The 15,492-nt window shown below is 45.5% G+C and overlaps 1 protein-coding gene across 3 annotated transcripts in view; it reads left to right on the top strand.

Annotated features, from left to right (window-relative positions):
• Positions 1–15,492, top strand: part of LOC111856198 (copine-8) — a 93,165-nt gene that overhangs the window by 57,853 nt on the left and 19,820 nt on the right. For all 3 annotated transcript variants that reach the window (XM_023835951.2, XM_023835952.2, XM_072715627.1), the window contains 6 exons: positions 4,531–4,634; positions 6,681–6,785; positions 9,756–9,797; positions 10,210–10,285; positions 12,713–12,766; positions 14,040–14,101. In XM_023835951.2, the coding sequence (XP_023691719.1) occupies positions 4,531–4,634; positions 6,681–6,785; positions 9,756–9,797; positions 10,210–10,285; positions 12,713–12,766; positions 14,040–14,101 (443 nt within the window). The remainder of the gene's footprint in view (positions 1–4,530; positions 4,635–6,680; positions 6,786–9,755; positions 9,798–10,209; positions 10,286–12,712; positions 12,767–14,039; positions 14,102–15,492) is intronic.

Consider the following 15,492-nt stretch of genomic DNA (forward strand, 5'->3'; position numbering starts at 1 on the left):
CAGGCAGACACGCAAGCAGACAGACAGGCAGGCAGACAGAGCGGCAGACAGATAAGCAGACAGACAGGCAGGCAGGCAGACAGACAGGAGTTATTGAGATCAGATTTTACTGCTTAGGATTACTTGTAGGACCAGAGTCTTGATGGATGCATTTAGTTTGATTTGATTAGTTATTTACATATATTTGATGGCCTCTATATTTTTTAACCACTTGACAGTGGGTTTGTGTTCTGTGTTCAGACTTATTGTCATGTTGAAAAGTTAACTTGCTACTCGCTTGAAGCTTTCTTGCTGAGATCAGCAGGTCTTGGTCAGGAATATCTGTATTCCGCTGCTGCCGATTCCCTCCACCCCCCGCCCTGAGAAGGTCCCTGCTCCCCGCTGAGCAGAGTGATACCATCCCTTCGCTATTGGCTGAGGACGGGCTGCTTTGGCGGTGTGTGCTATCGGATCTTCTCCGACCTGCATACTGCATTCGGGCCGAAATGTTCCATCCTGAATTTATCAGACCTCAAAATGCATCTACACAGCTTCAGCATCTCCACAGTGAACTTTTGCAAACCTCCGAGTGAGAGAGGATACCTGCACTTCTTTCTCCTTTCCGAAATCGTGGGTATTGTTGCCCACACAGTTACCAGTCATTGACAAATATGCCAAAATATACGTTGTGCTTCTGAAATCCATCCACACATCTGTCCCTTTCCACGACAGTATCTTTTCTCCCCCTGTAGTTCATTCATTATGCAAAATTTACTTCACTCTGCAACAGTGAGGATGTACAACAGCTGATATTGACCTGCATCTCTGAACTCAGGTTGGGAGAGAGTTAGCTAGCTGGGTAATTTCAGAGGCAATTTTTAGCACAAAAGCTAATTTCTGCTATTAAGCAGCATGTACACTTATCCAAAAGATTTTCCATTTTTTAATTCTTGGAATGTTCAAGCATATACATTGCAGTCCATCTGAGGAGGAGGACCTGTGATGTATATTGCTGTCTGGCAGAAAAAATGGTCCTTCTCAATGGGTGCATAGACTCTATATGGACAAAAATCTCTTTATACCTGAAGGTCTCAGTACATGCGACACCCATTTATCTTTTAGCTGCTCTTCCAGTGCGGTGTTACTGGGGTCCTCCAAGTATTTACATGAATATATTTAGCAGACATTTTTATCCAAAGTGACATAATTTCTTAAGAAAGAAGGATTTAAGAGGGACCCTGATCAGGGGCCCAATCAGCCTAGGGTGATTGAACCAGTAACCTTCTGATTACAGACCCTGCTGAGCCACACCTTCCCCCCCCTCCCCAAAGCATAACCCACACCCAGTCTATCCACAAGATGTGCATATAGCCACACACAAAGACACAAACACATGTGGCCATTTAGAGACATCAATTCATCCGGTAGCACGTCTTTAGACAGCGGGGGGAGAGTGCCGTCCTCAGAGGATGCCCGTGTGCCAACCCCACATGCTGAGCTGGAGTGGCATTTAAACAGTACTGCCCGCTGTGTCTTAGTGTGCCATCCTGTGCCCAGCACACATAAAGGTTACGGGGAACAAAGCCGCCGTTAAACCCTGCAGAGGATTAGTGCTGGATTAGTACTCTGTCACTTTCTTCAGATGTTCCAGGCATTCAGGCAATGCAACGGATGACTGTAGCTCTGTGCATCTATGGAGAGTTTACATTTTACTCGTAATATCATTTCAGAGTAAAAATAAAGATGGTTTCCTTTGTCCCTGATGGGAACGGAGGTGTGATATTGGGTTATATAAATCAAAACACTGCCTGGAAGATCTGTCTACTTGTCAGACACTGACTGAGAAACATCAGTGCCGTCCGCCCAGATCGAATGGCTATTGATAAAATAGATTTCAATTAATGAAAATGTGCTATGAAATAGTGGCTTTAAGGTTATTACTGATTGTTCATGCGTCACTGTCATTATTGTTCTCCTGCTGGGTTTCATGGATCGTTTAGCATTCAGAGGCCTTCAAAGCAATGTTTGGTTAGAGATATGTGACATCAATCAAAGCCATCCAGAAAAACATGTTCGGTCCTCCTTATCAGATTTTTTTCCAATAGGATTTTAAAATGTAATAACTGTTAATTGAATTGGTGGCCTGCTGGGTAGCCCTGTTACATCTTGCCTCCAGGGCTGGGGGTTTGAATCCCATCCCTGCTCTGTGTGTGGAGTTTGCATCTCCTCCCAGTGCTGTGTGAGCTTCCTCAGGGTCCTTAACTAACTTTCAGTCTGCACAATGGAAGCCAAAAGCTTATGATATGATTTATTTAGAGCTCTGAGATGCATTTCATAAACTTTAAATTAAAAACTGCATCTAAAGTAATATATGCATATGAATACAGTGGAAGCTACCGCCAAGTTGTGTAAGGTCGTCTGTGTTGGGTAGCACCCATCTTCTGTAACCACTTTTCCTAAGCAGGGTTGCAGAGGGTCTGGAGCCTATGGGCACAAGGCAGGGAAGAACCCAGGATGGGGCGCCAACCCATCGCAGGGCACACTCACATGCAGCTTGCTAACTCCAATTAACCTCAATCTCCCAGGTAGTCAGTATAATGATCACTGATTCTGATTGGTCAGAGGCTTCACACCTGGCTCATAGGTTAAAGGAAGGCTGGAAAACCAGCAGTGCTCAGACCTTGAGGACCGTGATTTGAATAATAGGGGTTTAGACCGTGGGGGGAATCCGGTTTCCCCGGGGAAACCCCACCATGACACGGGGAGAACATGCAAACTCAACACACAGAGAACCCTGGTCCCACCGGTGTGAGGCAATGGTGCTAATCACCACGCCATTCTGCCACCCATGTCGGATGACATCCTTTAATCAAATGAAGGGCGTTATTCATATTGCTCTGGGGTGAGGCTTCTTTAATGAAAGTCTCCTGGGACAGTACAGAAATTAACTGCATTTATATGTTTAGCAGGCAGTTTTGTCCAAAGTGCCATCGAAGAAAGCAGTCTGAGACAGTTCCTGGAGCAGCTCTGGTTATCTGCTGGTCTGAGTTATCTGCTCCGTGGCTCAGGGGCCCAACTGTGAAATCACTCTGCCAGCCATAGGATTTGAACCAGCGACCTTCTGATCACTGCATCTTAACTCTCAGAGTCACACACCACGCATCAGGCAACGGCAACAAAACGAAAAACAAAATTTCTACACAAATTCCTAAGAGTGCGACTCCTCCTGCGCCTGCCTGGCCAGCACTATCAGAAACTTAACGATGTCACTTCAGTTGGTCCAATCGGGGAAAACTCACTTCCAGTAATTGAGGTACCTGTGGCCACGGGCTGATGAATAAGCAGAACAATGTTAGGAAAAAAAACACCCAAAGCAACCCAGAATTATTGAGGTGCCTCCCGGAGGCTCGGTGTAGCTAATAGGAAAAGAATGTAATTTCAGGGGTTATAACCTCTGGTATTCTATGGCGAGTGTGATAAAGTGCTGTTTGAATGCCGCCAGTCTTCTAATTAGCGTAATTCATGCTTCTGGAGTCGTTAAGGCTCTGATTAGCTGACGGATGCATCTTTGACCAACCTGTTGACCCGCGTTTCCGTCTCCCAGCTGTCTCGTCAAACCTGCCCACTTGAATGAAATTCTAAACCTCAGCTTGCAGACCTCGGCCCGCCCTGTCAAGGGTGTCATAGTCATGGTGACAGTGACACGCTCCTTCCACTCCTGGTTTATTCCGCTGAAGAGGGTAGACTTAAGCCGCAGCGATGGCTTTCGTGTGCGATACACGCCGGTGACTCGCTCTCGCTAAAGGGGCTTCAGAGTTTCCGTTTCTATGCGCCCGAGTCACTACTTACCTCCCGTTGTATATTAATTGCTTATTACTTTGACCAAAGTGTTGATTGCATGGGGACATTTGGTAGCAAAAGTGCCACTTTGCAATCATCGCACTGATAGCAATGGTAAGACGCAATGGGCTAATTAGTGAGTTTCTACCCAGGCATCACCCGCAATTTCCATTTAGTAAGTCAATCTCTCACCGACGACTCGCTGTTCCATAGAAAAGTGTATCTTTGTGCCTTTAGACGTTTACGAATGCGTGTGTCTCATAGGAGGGCAAGATGAAATATGCAAAGATGGAATTTCATTATACTTGCTACATGTACAATGACAGTAGCGGCATTCCATTCTATTTAAAAGTACAGATACATAAGGTCTCTGTTATTACCAATTTACTAAACTGTATTCTTCTGTTTATTTTGCAGCAAATGTGGTACTTAATTATGTTCATGTTCATGTTGTACATAATGTTTACGGGATATTTTTGGTTCGTTTTGCATATTAAGCATAAAGGTTAGTCATGGTGCGCTGTTATCGCAGTAATATTCCAGTTGGCATTCGCTTTATATGTTTAATATAGGCGTTTATTTTTTTTTCTTGTTTTCTGACTCACAGCTGTAGCAAACCCATATTGTTCATGGGGAGATATTTCCCAGTAATCTTTGCATCACAGAAGGCAGTGGCTTTAGGATTCATAACTCTGCCTGTCTCTCCTACAGGACAGTGCCACGATGCAATTCTGTGCCAATAAGCTGGACAAAAAGGACTTTTTTGGCAAGTCGGACCCCTTCATGGTGTTCTTTAGGAGCAACGAGGATGGAACGTGAGTGTGGTTTTCTTGCTTTGGGTCGACCGTAAACAAAACGCACGTGTTACAGTAATCAAGCATTTGACAGACGCTCTTTCCAGTGGCCGGGAAACACAGAAAACCCACAACCGCAGCATTTGTTTATTTTTGTCTTCGGTTTATTCAGCATTGAATAATAATCAGCCTCACAAAGGCACCATGTTATTGTCAAATGAAAATTTGCGCCCCAGGCAGGCACAGCTGAGCTGTCCAAAATAGACACTGTGTTCCCATTGGCGATTAAAGTCTGTCTGGGTGACTCTGGATCTGCAAACCAGAAGCGTGAGTGATTTTAGCCATCAGGCTAATAGGGCACAAAACCGTAACCTCTTATGTCAACTTTCTGTGGTAAACAGCAACAGACATAAACACACACTAAATGGTGCTAATCAAGCTTGTCTAATGGTACACCATTGAATAATGTCTCTCTGAACTAAGTGAGGGAACAATAAATTGCTCAAAAGCCGCATTAGTGATTAGCTGAGCTGTTGAATGCCTGTCAGCTCCTTGATCTCCTGAAGGTCAAAATAATGCATTTGCAAAGATATTTATTTTGGCCTTGCAGAGGTGTGCACTGTCTATATACAGTGTGTCATGTATAAAATGGGACAAAGCGCACAGGGCAGCGATGGTACACGCCGTCCATCCCCAGCGTCTACCTGCTCAGCGTCCAGGGACTGAGCTCCAGCCCTCGTAAGACAAGCGGATAAAGGGCAGAGATCCTGCTGACAGACAGAAGCACAACGCAAGCTACCGTCTGCCTCTCGCTCTGTATCTGAGGCACTTCAGCGTCACATACCTCATTTGCGGTGCCGTACTTAATATTCCATGTCTTTTTGTAATCAGTGTCTTTTTTGTGCTGAAAGATGACAATAAATGCAGTATAATAAGTGTATGTGTGCGTGTGTGTGTGCATGTATATTTATTAAAAGCGCCTTTTATGATAGCTTGTTATATACAAGGCAAAATTGGAACTTTTTATGGATTAAACACATCATTCATAAAAGTGTTTAGAGCAATACATCGATTTGCTAAACAGTTGCTATTAAGAGTTTAAAGGCTTAGCTGAATCCATCGCTGAATATACAAAGAAGTATCTTAATTGATGTAGGAACTATGCAGAAGGCAATTTCTATGCACAAGGCCATATAAAAAAAAAAACATGTTTAAATCATGTTATTGTCATATTTTAAGGGTCAGATATTTTGGATTTTTTTTTCCAGTCAGACTTTAGGGAACAATGTAAATTTTACTGTATATACACAATAACGATTTAGAGGACACGGAAGACAGCTCATGGGAAAAACATCTGTGCCACTGTGGGACTGATATATTTTCCTTACATGGAACATTGGAAATGACAGAAATGCATCCGACCTGATGTTGCCATCTGTTTTCCCGCATGTTACTAATCCGACACGCTACGTTTTCAAATCTGCTTAACATACCGTTTTTTTTTTTTTACTTATAGATTCTGTCTTGATAAATTAAAATGTGACAGTGTTCACACCCCCTCATGGTTTACACCCACGATTCCCGTTGAGTCTGCTTAGTCAAACGCGGACTCGTCCTCTGCTCCTTGCGAAGATGCGTACATGTGCTCGCCCAGTTGGAAATCCCTTTCTTACGTTTAAAGACAAAGGTGTCCCGATGAAACGCCCCTTAAATGTGTCTCATGTTGCCCCCTAACGAGGCCTCCAACAGAGCGACAGCCTGCAAAATGTCATCCTAAAAAAGCACAAAACCGGACTCGTCACTGTTTAGAGGCACCGATCACCTCTTATGGGCGGGAGTGAGAATGCAAGGTAATACGGAGTTTGGGTCCAGCCTGTGATCATTTATACAGTATCAGTTGCCATAGGCAACTATGGAGCATAAAATAAGTCTCTGCTGATGGTTATAAAATAGCGCGTTGCTGCGTGGTTTTTCTGAGCTGGGAGGCGGGTGGCAAAGAGCTCTGTCGCTCATAGCTGAAAAAACTTGCCTCTCTTGATTGTGATCTCCCCTCCCCCCCGTGCTCAGGTTCACCATCTGCCACAAGACGGAGGTGGTGAAGAACACGTTAAACCCCGTGTGGCAGCCCTTCACCATCCCGGTGCGGGCGCTCTGCAATGGCGACTACGACAGGTAGGGCCGGCCTTCCCTGTCCGGCAAGCTGTAGCCAGGTAGCAGCTAGCCTGCGCTGACGAGCGAGGGGTCGCACTCAAATAGCTGCTGTGTCCAATTCCCAGAAGATCCCTCCTGCTGTGACTCATGGTTACAGGCCGAACCTGAATCTGTTCAATTAATATATGTGGCTGTATAAATGGGGAAAAAGTAAAACTATCTGCTGTATGAGTTACTCTGAGATGGAAGTTGCCGTCCACCTACCAGGGATCTTCAGCACGCAGCAGAGTCACTAAGGAAATGGAGACGCTGGCCTTCAATCAGGCAGCGTGATTTACCTTCCTGTGCGGGCAGGAGGACCCCGAGAGATTGTGTGAATGAGGCTGATCTCCAGTGTGGCCCGTCGCTGATCTGACTGGGGATTGAATTTGTGGCGGAGATGAGCCGCTGATCTCTAGCCATGTGAATGTCATAATCCCCACCACCCCCGGGAGAAGCCTGACATGGGGCTGGGGGCGATTCCCTCAGCTGCGGAGGGGGGGCATGGTCTTGGTGTTGCTTTACTAAACGAAAGTGATATCCTGATTACAAAAGCAAGTGGATACTCAATTAAAAAGTGAAAATGTTTTTCTCCGGCGTGCACGATTAAAGGAAATGTTTACTTGGCTCAACATTTTTCATTAGGCCTGGATTTTCATGTTTACATATAAAAGGCGCGACTATAAATAAAAGGCTTTAAGACTGAAATGTGTTATAATAAATCCAGATAAACCTCTAGCATAAGTATTATTTAGAAATTAAAGCCATCAGTACTAATAAGGAGTGAAAGATTTGGACCTGCTTTATTTGACTTGACGCTCTTTAGTAGCGAAGCAGCATCTCTGAGTCCCATTCGAGCTGCATGGATCCATCTGGTGCTTTTAGCTCAAACGAATCGATCCCTTTATATTCCTCATCAAAAGCTTTGTCAGGATGAGACTAATGTGAAACTGCACTGACACAGATGGTTAGTGGCGCTGTTAGGGTACAGCTGAGAGTAAACATTGTGCCGAAAACCCAAAGAAGCCTTTCTGGGGTCCAGCTGTGCCGTGGTTCTGTCCCTCAGCTGATGGACAAATAGCACTCGCTAAATGCTGCTTTTCCTGACAGCACGTCTCCGAAACGTCGGCAGAACGGCCTATTGGGTTTTCTCCCGGGAAAAAGGAATTAGTGCTTAGACCGCTGTTTTACAGGCAGACCGACAAATCGTCTCATCTTTTGTGTTTCTGGTCCCAATGGAAGCTGGTCCCAGGAAAGTGGCAGAAAATGAATTATAATTATTCCACCTTTATGTTTTCTGGAACAAGATAATCTTAAATAACAGCCATCCTAGACCTATGGCTGTAGAACTTATGCTTCTACAGTACCATCAAAGTAACAATAATCGAGTGAAAAACCCTTTTAAATAATGTAAAATCTGAAGATGTCTTGGTGTCTTCAGAAACGTTAAAGATTTGCAGACAGATTAATGGAAAATGCCTTTGATCTCTTCCTTTTATTTTTGGAAAGATTCTTATTTCAGTGATTTAAGTATAACTATTGTTCTCTATTTTTTTTAATTGACAAAAAAATTCCATTACATTAAATATCTCAAAAACAACGGCTGTCACATGCCAATGTGTTTGTTTTGTTGGCGGTATTAAGTCCACGATCCAAGACATGAAAGCTTTTAACCTCTGTGTGAAGATTAAAGTATCAGAGGAAACCTTTTGCTTTGTAAGGATACCATTAGACTTAAGTGCCTCATCATCATCAGAGAGGCCAGCCTGAATGATTGGTCCCCTAACTCTTAAAGTGACGGCATTTCAAAAACTCACTTGAGCCTTGAATTCCTGGAAGTGGTTGATGCTTCTCTTTCAGCTGGGTGAATCAGGACAGACTGAGCATAATTACCATAAAAGTGAAAGGCTACTCTGCAAATGCATTAGATATGAGAAGCTGATAGCTTGGAATAGATGGACGAAAGTTAGTGCAAAGTGTGTTTTAAAAGCATAAAAGAGATCAAGTGTCAAGTCGTGAAGCCCATTGGCCAATGTAAATCCAGGTGTTTCCGATTCCAAAGCAACACTATGTGACTTTCTCACTGCGTAAGGTCTGTAACTGGTCTTGGTTCACAGAAGAGTAATTATCTTCTACAGTGGCATCAGTGAACTTGAAAGCCACAGTTATTCTGACCAGGACAGCCTTGTCTTTGCACATCCCTGTCCTCCTGCTCCAAGCAGAGGGTTCCCCAGGACGGCGGTTTCGGGGAGACCCGGTGGGAGAGGTCTGGCGGTTGCTTGGTCTCAGTCCAGTGTTTGTCATCCCAGTCCTCAGGGACCCCCAGTCCACATTTTTGCTCCCAACACACCATTCTTGGTTGGCTGAGAGCCTGTGGGGAGTAAAAATGTGAACTGTCTGGCGGTCCCTGAGGACTGATTCGAGAAGCACTGCCTGTAAATGTTGGGCGGTTTAGTTGCTCCACAGCTAAGGAAGCTGAGCTCCTTCCCAGGAGCGGCTCCCCTAGCTGCTGACTTGTATACTGCGCCGTATCTATTTTTGCTCTGCAGTTGGGAGAGATGAGTGACAAGAAGCCTGCAGCTATCTCGTCTCCTGTCGTCTCTTCTGCACCCCCTGCTGGTCCCCCCCCCCCCATACCCACGGGCCCCACCCTATGCGAGTGCCTGCCCAGGGGTGGCGGGTGAATCATGCCCTGAAAGAACATGTCACCATCTCCCTTTTTTAAAGGAATGATATTGATTCCCGCACTTCATATATGCTCTTGTCCCAAGAGACTTAAATCATATATAAGCCGTAAGCTCTCTCTTTCAAAGTGACCTACATAGATTGCAAGTGTACATGTAACACAGCTATTCAGCCGGATCTTTTACCGAAGGGATTCAGGCTGATCTGAGTGGTTTGATATGACACACGATGAGCAGATACGCTGATGCTCTTCTGGATGCCTTGCAGGACGATCAAGGTTGAGGTTTACGACTGGGATCGGGATGGCAGGTGAGTCAGGGGCCAAAGAGCCGTTACATCTCAGCCTGGTGGGTTAGGAACCTGGGACCTGACTTGTTTACACAGGTGTCTTGGAGGTTTATCTGGTTAAAACTAGGTCCTTCTCTTTGTTATGCATGTTCCCTCAGCATGTATTGTGATGGTTTATGCCTGCGCTACAGGTTTACTTGTAGTGATCATGCTTTAAGTGTGGTGCCACCATTCAGCTGGCCTTCTATTACTTTACCCTCTTGGATTATGTGGCAGCCATACCAAGTTCTCCCTCGGGGTAATTAGGGGTAATTAGGCACATTGTTTCCATGAGCCGGCTCTCCCACAGACTGATAACCGATGGTGGCCTTTCTCTGCATGTCCAGATGTTCTTCTCTGGGAGACACTGATGTGTGTCTGTCTCTGCCTGCAGCCATGACTTCATTGGCGAATTCACGACGAGCTACCGAGAGCTGGCACGGGGCCAGAGCCAGTTCAACGTCTACGAGGTGAGTGGCGCCGCGCCGCTTATCAGATTCTGGCCATCTGGGAGTAAAGCAGCTGTTCCAGATGTGAAACGCGAGCCCATGCCAGTCTGATGTGCACTTTAACAGCCCGATTACCCAGCATGCAGCTGGCTCTGGATTTGCTCGCCTGTTTGTTGCCCACGACTCCTGCAGCCTGAGCTCGCAAGCTAATGGTGTTGCTGATTGCCACGGAATTGAATCTGATGCCAGATTCCTCTTCACGTTGGGATTTAGACCTGTCGCTGATCTGCACGGCAATTTATTCCATGCATTACCAAATGAATTGTTTTAAAAGTGCTATTGTGTTTGTTTTCTCGGCATAAGCAAAAGGCTGTTTGTGTTCTCTATTGCTCCCCTGCTCTTCTCCCCATGTCCTTTTGAGATGCTGATCAGCAGAACGAAATTAAGTTTGTCTGTGGGAAAGTTTGTGATCAGAGATTAACAGGAGACCCAGGGAGGGAGGAGTTATCAGATATATTTCCCAACGGTAGTCCTTCTCAGTATACCTGGGACTGATTCACTTGAGGAGAATATGAGCTGTGTTAGATTACATGGTGAAACCATGGAAATGTTCGCGAATGAGCCTCATGCTTCTTGTAGACGTTGGGGGCATCGCGATGAGACGGCACTCCTGTGTATTGATGAGTGGACCTCGCTGCTTGGTAAATAGAGCCCCAATTTACCGCAGTGGGCTTCATAAGCGCTATCAATGACAATCCCGGCCCATTTTCACCTGACGAGACGTTCGCATAATCATCCGAGCATAGTGATTCAATTACTGTATCTCACTATGCGTAGTGCAAGGAGCCACGGGGGCCGGCTACAATAAAGGAGACGAGAGCTTCCGTGTCTGATGGAATCCTCAAGTGGATTTAATCGGGAATGATCTGAAAAAAGTTTTTCCCTCCACGGCCGGGTTCTGGAGCAGATTAAACGCACTGGAGCGTGACAGGAGATGGGGTGGATGGAGTGCATCTCTCATGGGGTGTGAGGAGGGGAGGGTCCCCGAAGTTTCTGCCAGCTGCTGCTGTTTCACGATGTGGCTCTCATTAAGATTCCCCGGTCCCGTGTCTTCGCGAAGGCCAGGTTAGAAATCATGTTGCCTCCATATGCTTTTCTGTGTAATGTCCATTTCTTAATTCTTAGATAATTTTAATACCTTTAGATGCTGTCTGATTAATTATGGTGAGAAGAACCTGTTATTGTCACAAAGCTTAGGCCTGCAGTTCGTAACGATCGTGAGAAAGAGGGATCCTGTGTGTGTTTTGACGCAGACAGGAGGCCTGGGACTGGTCTGGGGACCTTGGTGTCACCCGCTAGGTTGGAGAAACATGGAGGTGTGACATGAATGTCAGATTTGACTGGCAGTCAGTATGAAATTCCGTATCCATGTCACGGGAACAATGGCAGCTGGTAACTATAGACGTATCCCCTGACAACCCCTCCATCTGACACCTAGTAATTGGTTTCCGCGGAAACGAGCCACCCGTCGCATCCTCGGATGCCAGCTCTGCCCCGAACATGGCGCCTCCCTTCCTAGGTGCCCTGCCGTGTGCGGCATCTTCTCCTCGTGCCGGTGAAAACTCGCAGGGTGTTGGTGTGGAGGGCGTGCCAGATATAAACAGCTCCTCCCTTCCCCTGAGAACGGTGCTGGTGGTAGTGCAGCGTATTTCAGGATGAACCGCCTCATCTCCATCCCAAGCCTGGCTTTCTCACGTTAATTGCCACACAGAGAGCACCATCTGCAGGTGGGGGTTGATTGAGACAATTGCAAACTTCAATGAAGGGTCGGCGTCCCGCTTCCCATGCGGTGCATCTTTCATGGTGGAGATGCAGGTGCGGATGCGCAGTGGGGAGGTCGACTTCGCTCTTCTGCCCCACTGGGCGCAGATGCGCTGCAGCGGTGCAGGTTTACTGGGTGCAGTCAGGCTGCCGCTTTCCTGCTCTCCAGGAGAATCGCCCTCTGTCACGCGGGCATCACCGTCGCTACCACCATCTCTGCCTCTGCCATCAGACAGGTGTGGGCGTGTCTTTCCACTGTTCTGATAATCTCCCTCTCCACAGCCTCTGTATTTTTAGTTCTTTTTTTAATGTAGAGAGAGAGAGAGAGAGAGAAAGAGAGAGAGAGAAACTGACAATGAAGGAGAAAAGTTCTGACAGAAGAATGTGGTCAGCGTTGTTCTGCAGACAGCTGGAGATTGACCTGCCGCTTCACATGGCTGCATGGTCTGTTATGCCTGTTATTTAAAAAGCCATCGAGGTTCCTACAGGGCCGCTGCCCCCCATTCGCTCTGCTCCTCTGCAAATGGAGGGTGGCTTGGTGCTAAGTGGAGGCTCCCTGCCTTTGCATCATGGGCTGGGCTTTGGTGGCACTATGTCATGTACCCACTGTGTGTGTTTGGCTTCTAGGTGGTAAATCCGAAAAAGAAAATGAAGAAAAAGAAATATGTGAATTCGGGAACGGTGAGTGTGCACGCGTCGAATCTCGACCATCCCTCCACCCATTCTGAACCTCCTGAGAGGTTTTAGCGGTACAGAAAAATGACATCCCCTCTGTGAACGAGCGCGTCATCGGCAGATTAGTCGTTATCCCTTTTCACACTTCAGGCTAATTTACATAGATTTCAAAAGGAAGAGATCGGTGTTGTTGTCTTGAGGTGTTTGTCGGTCGTCCCCGTGACGGCGTCTCAAAATAGCAGTGCTTGGCAACTGAGTTGCCGAGGCGATCCAGCGGCCATCCGTCACTACGGTCGGCAGATGGTGAGGTAGCCATGGCCAGCAGCCAACTGCCAGTCCACATTTAGAGTGTGGCAGAACGGTAACCGCTATCGATTGGTTGGGTCTGAAATCTCTCTCGGCTGCTGCTGTATTGGTCACCCAAGATGCTGTGACTTAAACCAGCCAACTAATCCTTGGCCTCACTGAACTGCCAAGATGGAACATATTATAGGTTTGCTGGATTTGTCAGAAATGTCATTTTCAACAAAGACAAGCCAGTGCTGAAGAAAGCCTGAGAACAGATCAGCCTATGTGAATGCACATCTGCAGCCCCTATGAAGGTTGCTGGTTCGAATCCCAGGGCCAGCAGATTTGTTACACTGTCTCATCTTGCTTTCTGACCCTCACTTGTTTGTTGCTTTGGACAAAATTGTCTGCTAAATTAAACAATTTGGATATCCTGCCCTTCCCAATACAATTAGCAGCATGTTAATACGTGTAAGGTCTGCATTTCCTATTTGAGTTATATGTGATGCTTGAGATCGAATTGGCTCCTGTTTTCACACCAATCATTAAGGAACATGACACTTGTCTCACTTTGACTAGAAGCGAAGTGAGATGAGTAAAAAATAACACTATGAGGGGATTTCAAAAATAAAATCTGTCATTAAAAAAGCGCCTTTATTGGCTGATAATAGAGGTATTCCTCTTAGTCCCCAGCAAATATCATCAGCCATCATCAGCGTAGGCGGTAGCAAGGAGTGTCCGTGGTTTGCGAGGACTGATACTCATGGCGAAGCAATTAGATTGTTCTGGAATCATCCTGCCCACGCAACCAAGTCACGTTCTTTTTATGGCTTTACAGCTCAATTAGCGGAGTTATTAATCTTGTCTTGCCATCAATCTGCCAAGAGGCCCCATTACGCGTGCGAGGACGCGTCCACCGGCAGTTCTCTGCGGCTTTGATGGCTCCGACGTGTACAGAGCACTGAGCGCCGCCTCTCTCTCTGACCCCAAGGTGACGCTGCTGTCCTTCTCCGTGGAGTCGGAGTGCACCTTCCTGGACTACATCAAAGGAGGGTGAGTATGCAGGACAGGGCGTGCGCGCACACACACACACACACACACACACACACACACACACACACGCACATGTAGGGTAAACATACAGTATCCTTATGGGGACTGCTCATTCATTTCAATGGGAAAAATGCTAACGCTAACTATGACAACCTTAACCCCCACCCTGCCCTAACCATAACCATAAGTAACCAAACAAAATACAACAGTTTTTGCATTTTTAGTTTTTTCATAGCAGTCACCGATTTTTATAAAATAGAGTTTTCCCTTATGGGGACCAGGAAACCGGTCCCCATAAGGGAAAAAAAATGGATATTTATCACGTTATGGGGACACACGCACACACACACACACACACACACACACACACACACACAGACAGACCTGTACTCATATTTTTGTGGGGACTGTCCATTCATATCTATCAGCAATACCAACAATGATAACCTTAACCCCTACCCAGCCCTAATCTTAAGCATAAGAAATCAAACAAAATACCGGTGTTTTGGCATTTTTAGTTTTTTGATTGCATTCACACATTTTAATAAAATTGAATTTCCTTTTGTAGAGTCCAAAAAAAATGGTCCCCACAACATCAAAATAAGATATAGATATAGATAAGATAAGATATAGATAAGATAAGATAAGATATAGATAAGATAAGATAAGATAAGATAAGATATAGATAAGATAAGATAAGATATAGATAAGATAAGATAAGATATAGATAAGATAAGCTAAGATAAGATAAGATAAGATAAAGATAAGATAAGATATAGATAAGATATAGATAAGATAAGATAAGATAAGATAAGATAAGATAAGGTTTTCATCACATTTTGGGGACTTTTGGTATATGATGCATGCAGAATTGCACGCGCACACCGGAGTGCACGGACACACGTGTGGAAATACATATATACAGAAGTGCACGGACACACATGTGGAAAAACACACCGACAGGAGTGCATGGACATGTGCATGGAAAAACGCTTGTACAGGACACTAACATGCAAACTAACCGCATCTACTAGTAGGCGAAGGTGCATCTTGATTTACATCTTTTTATGAAATACAGACATCTCCATCTTCTGAGAAAATTCTTCCTACAACAAAGGTGCCCTTTAATAATCATGTAACATTTCTCCCAGCCAGCAAGCCTTAGCTGTCTCTCTGCTTCATGATAGTAGAGGAGCTGCCTTCCCATTAATTTTGTGAACTTATAATAATAAGCACGACAGTAATTTAATGGAAGGGAATTAAGGGGGAAAAATATGGCAATTGTGATAATAATGGCTATTTAATAATGCCGGGGTGGCACAAAGGTTGCACATCAAGAGAATGGCATAAATAAAGCTAGCAGCTTCTGACAAATACATTTAGCCAGCATG

The sequence above is a fragment of the Paramormyrops kingsleyae genome, chromosome 8 (genome assembly GCF_048594095.1).
Source record: "Paramormyrops kingsleyae isolate MSU_618 chromosome 8, PKINGS_0.4, whole genome shotgun sequence".
Lineage (NCBI taxonomy): Eukaryota > Metazoa > Chordata > Actinopteri > Osteoglossiformes > Mormyridae > Paramormyrops > Paramormyrops kingsleyae.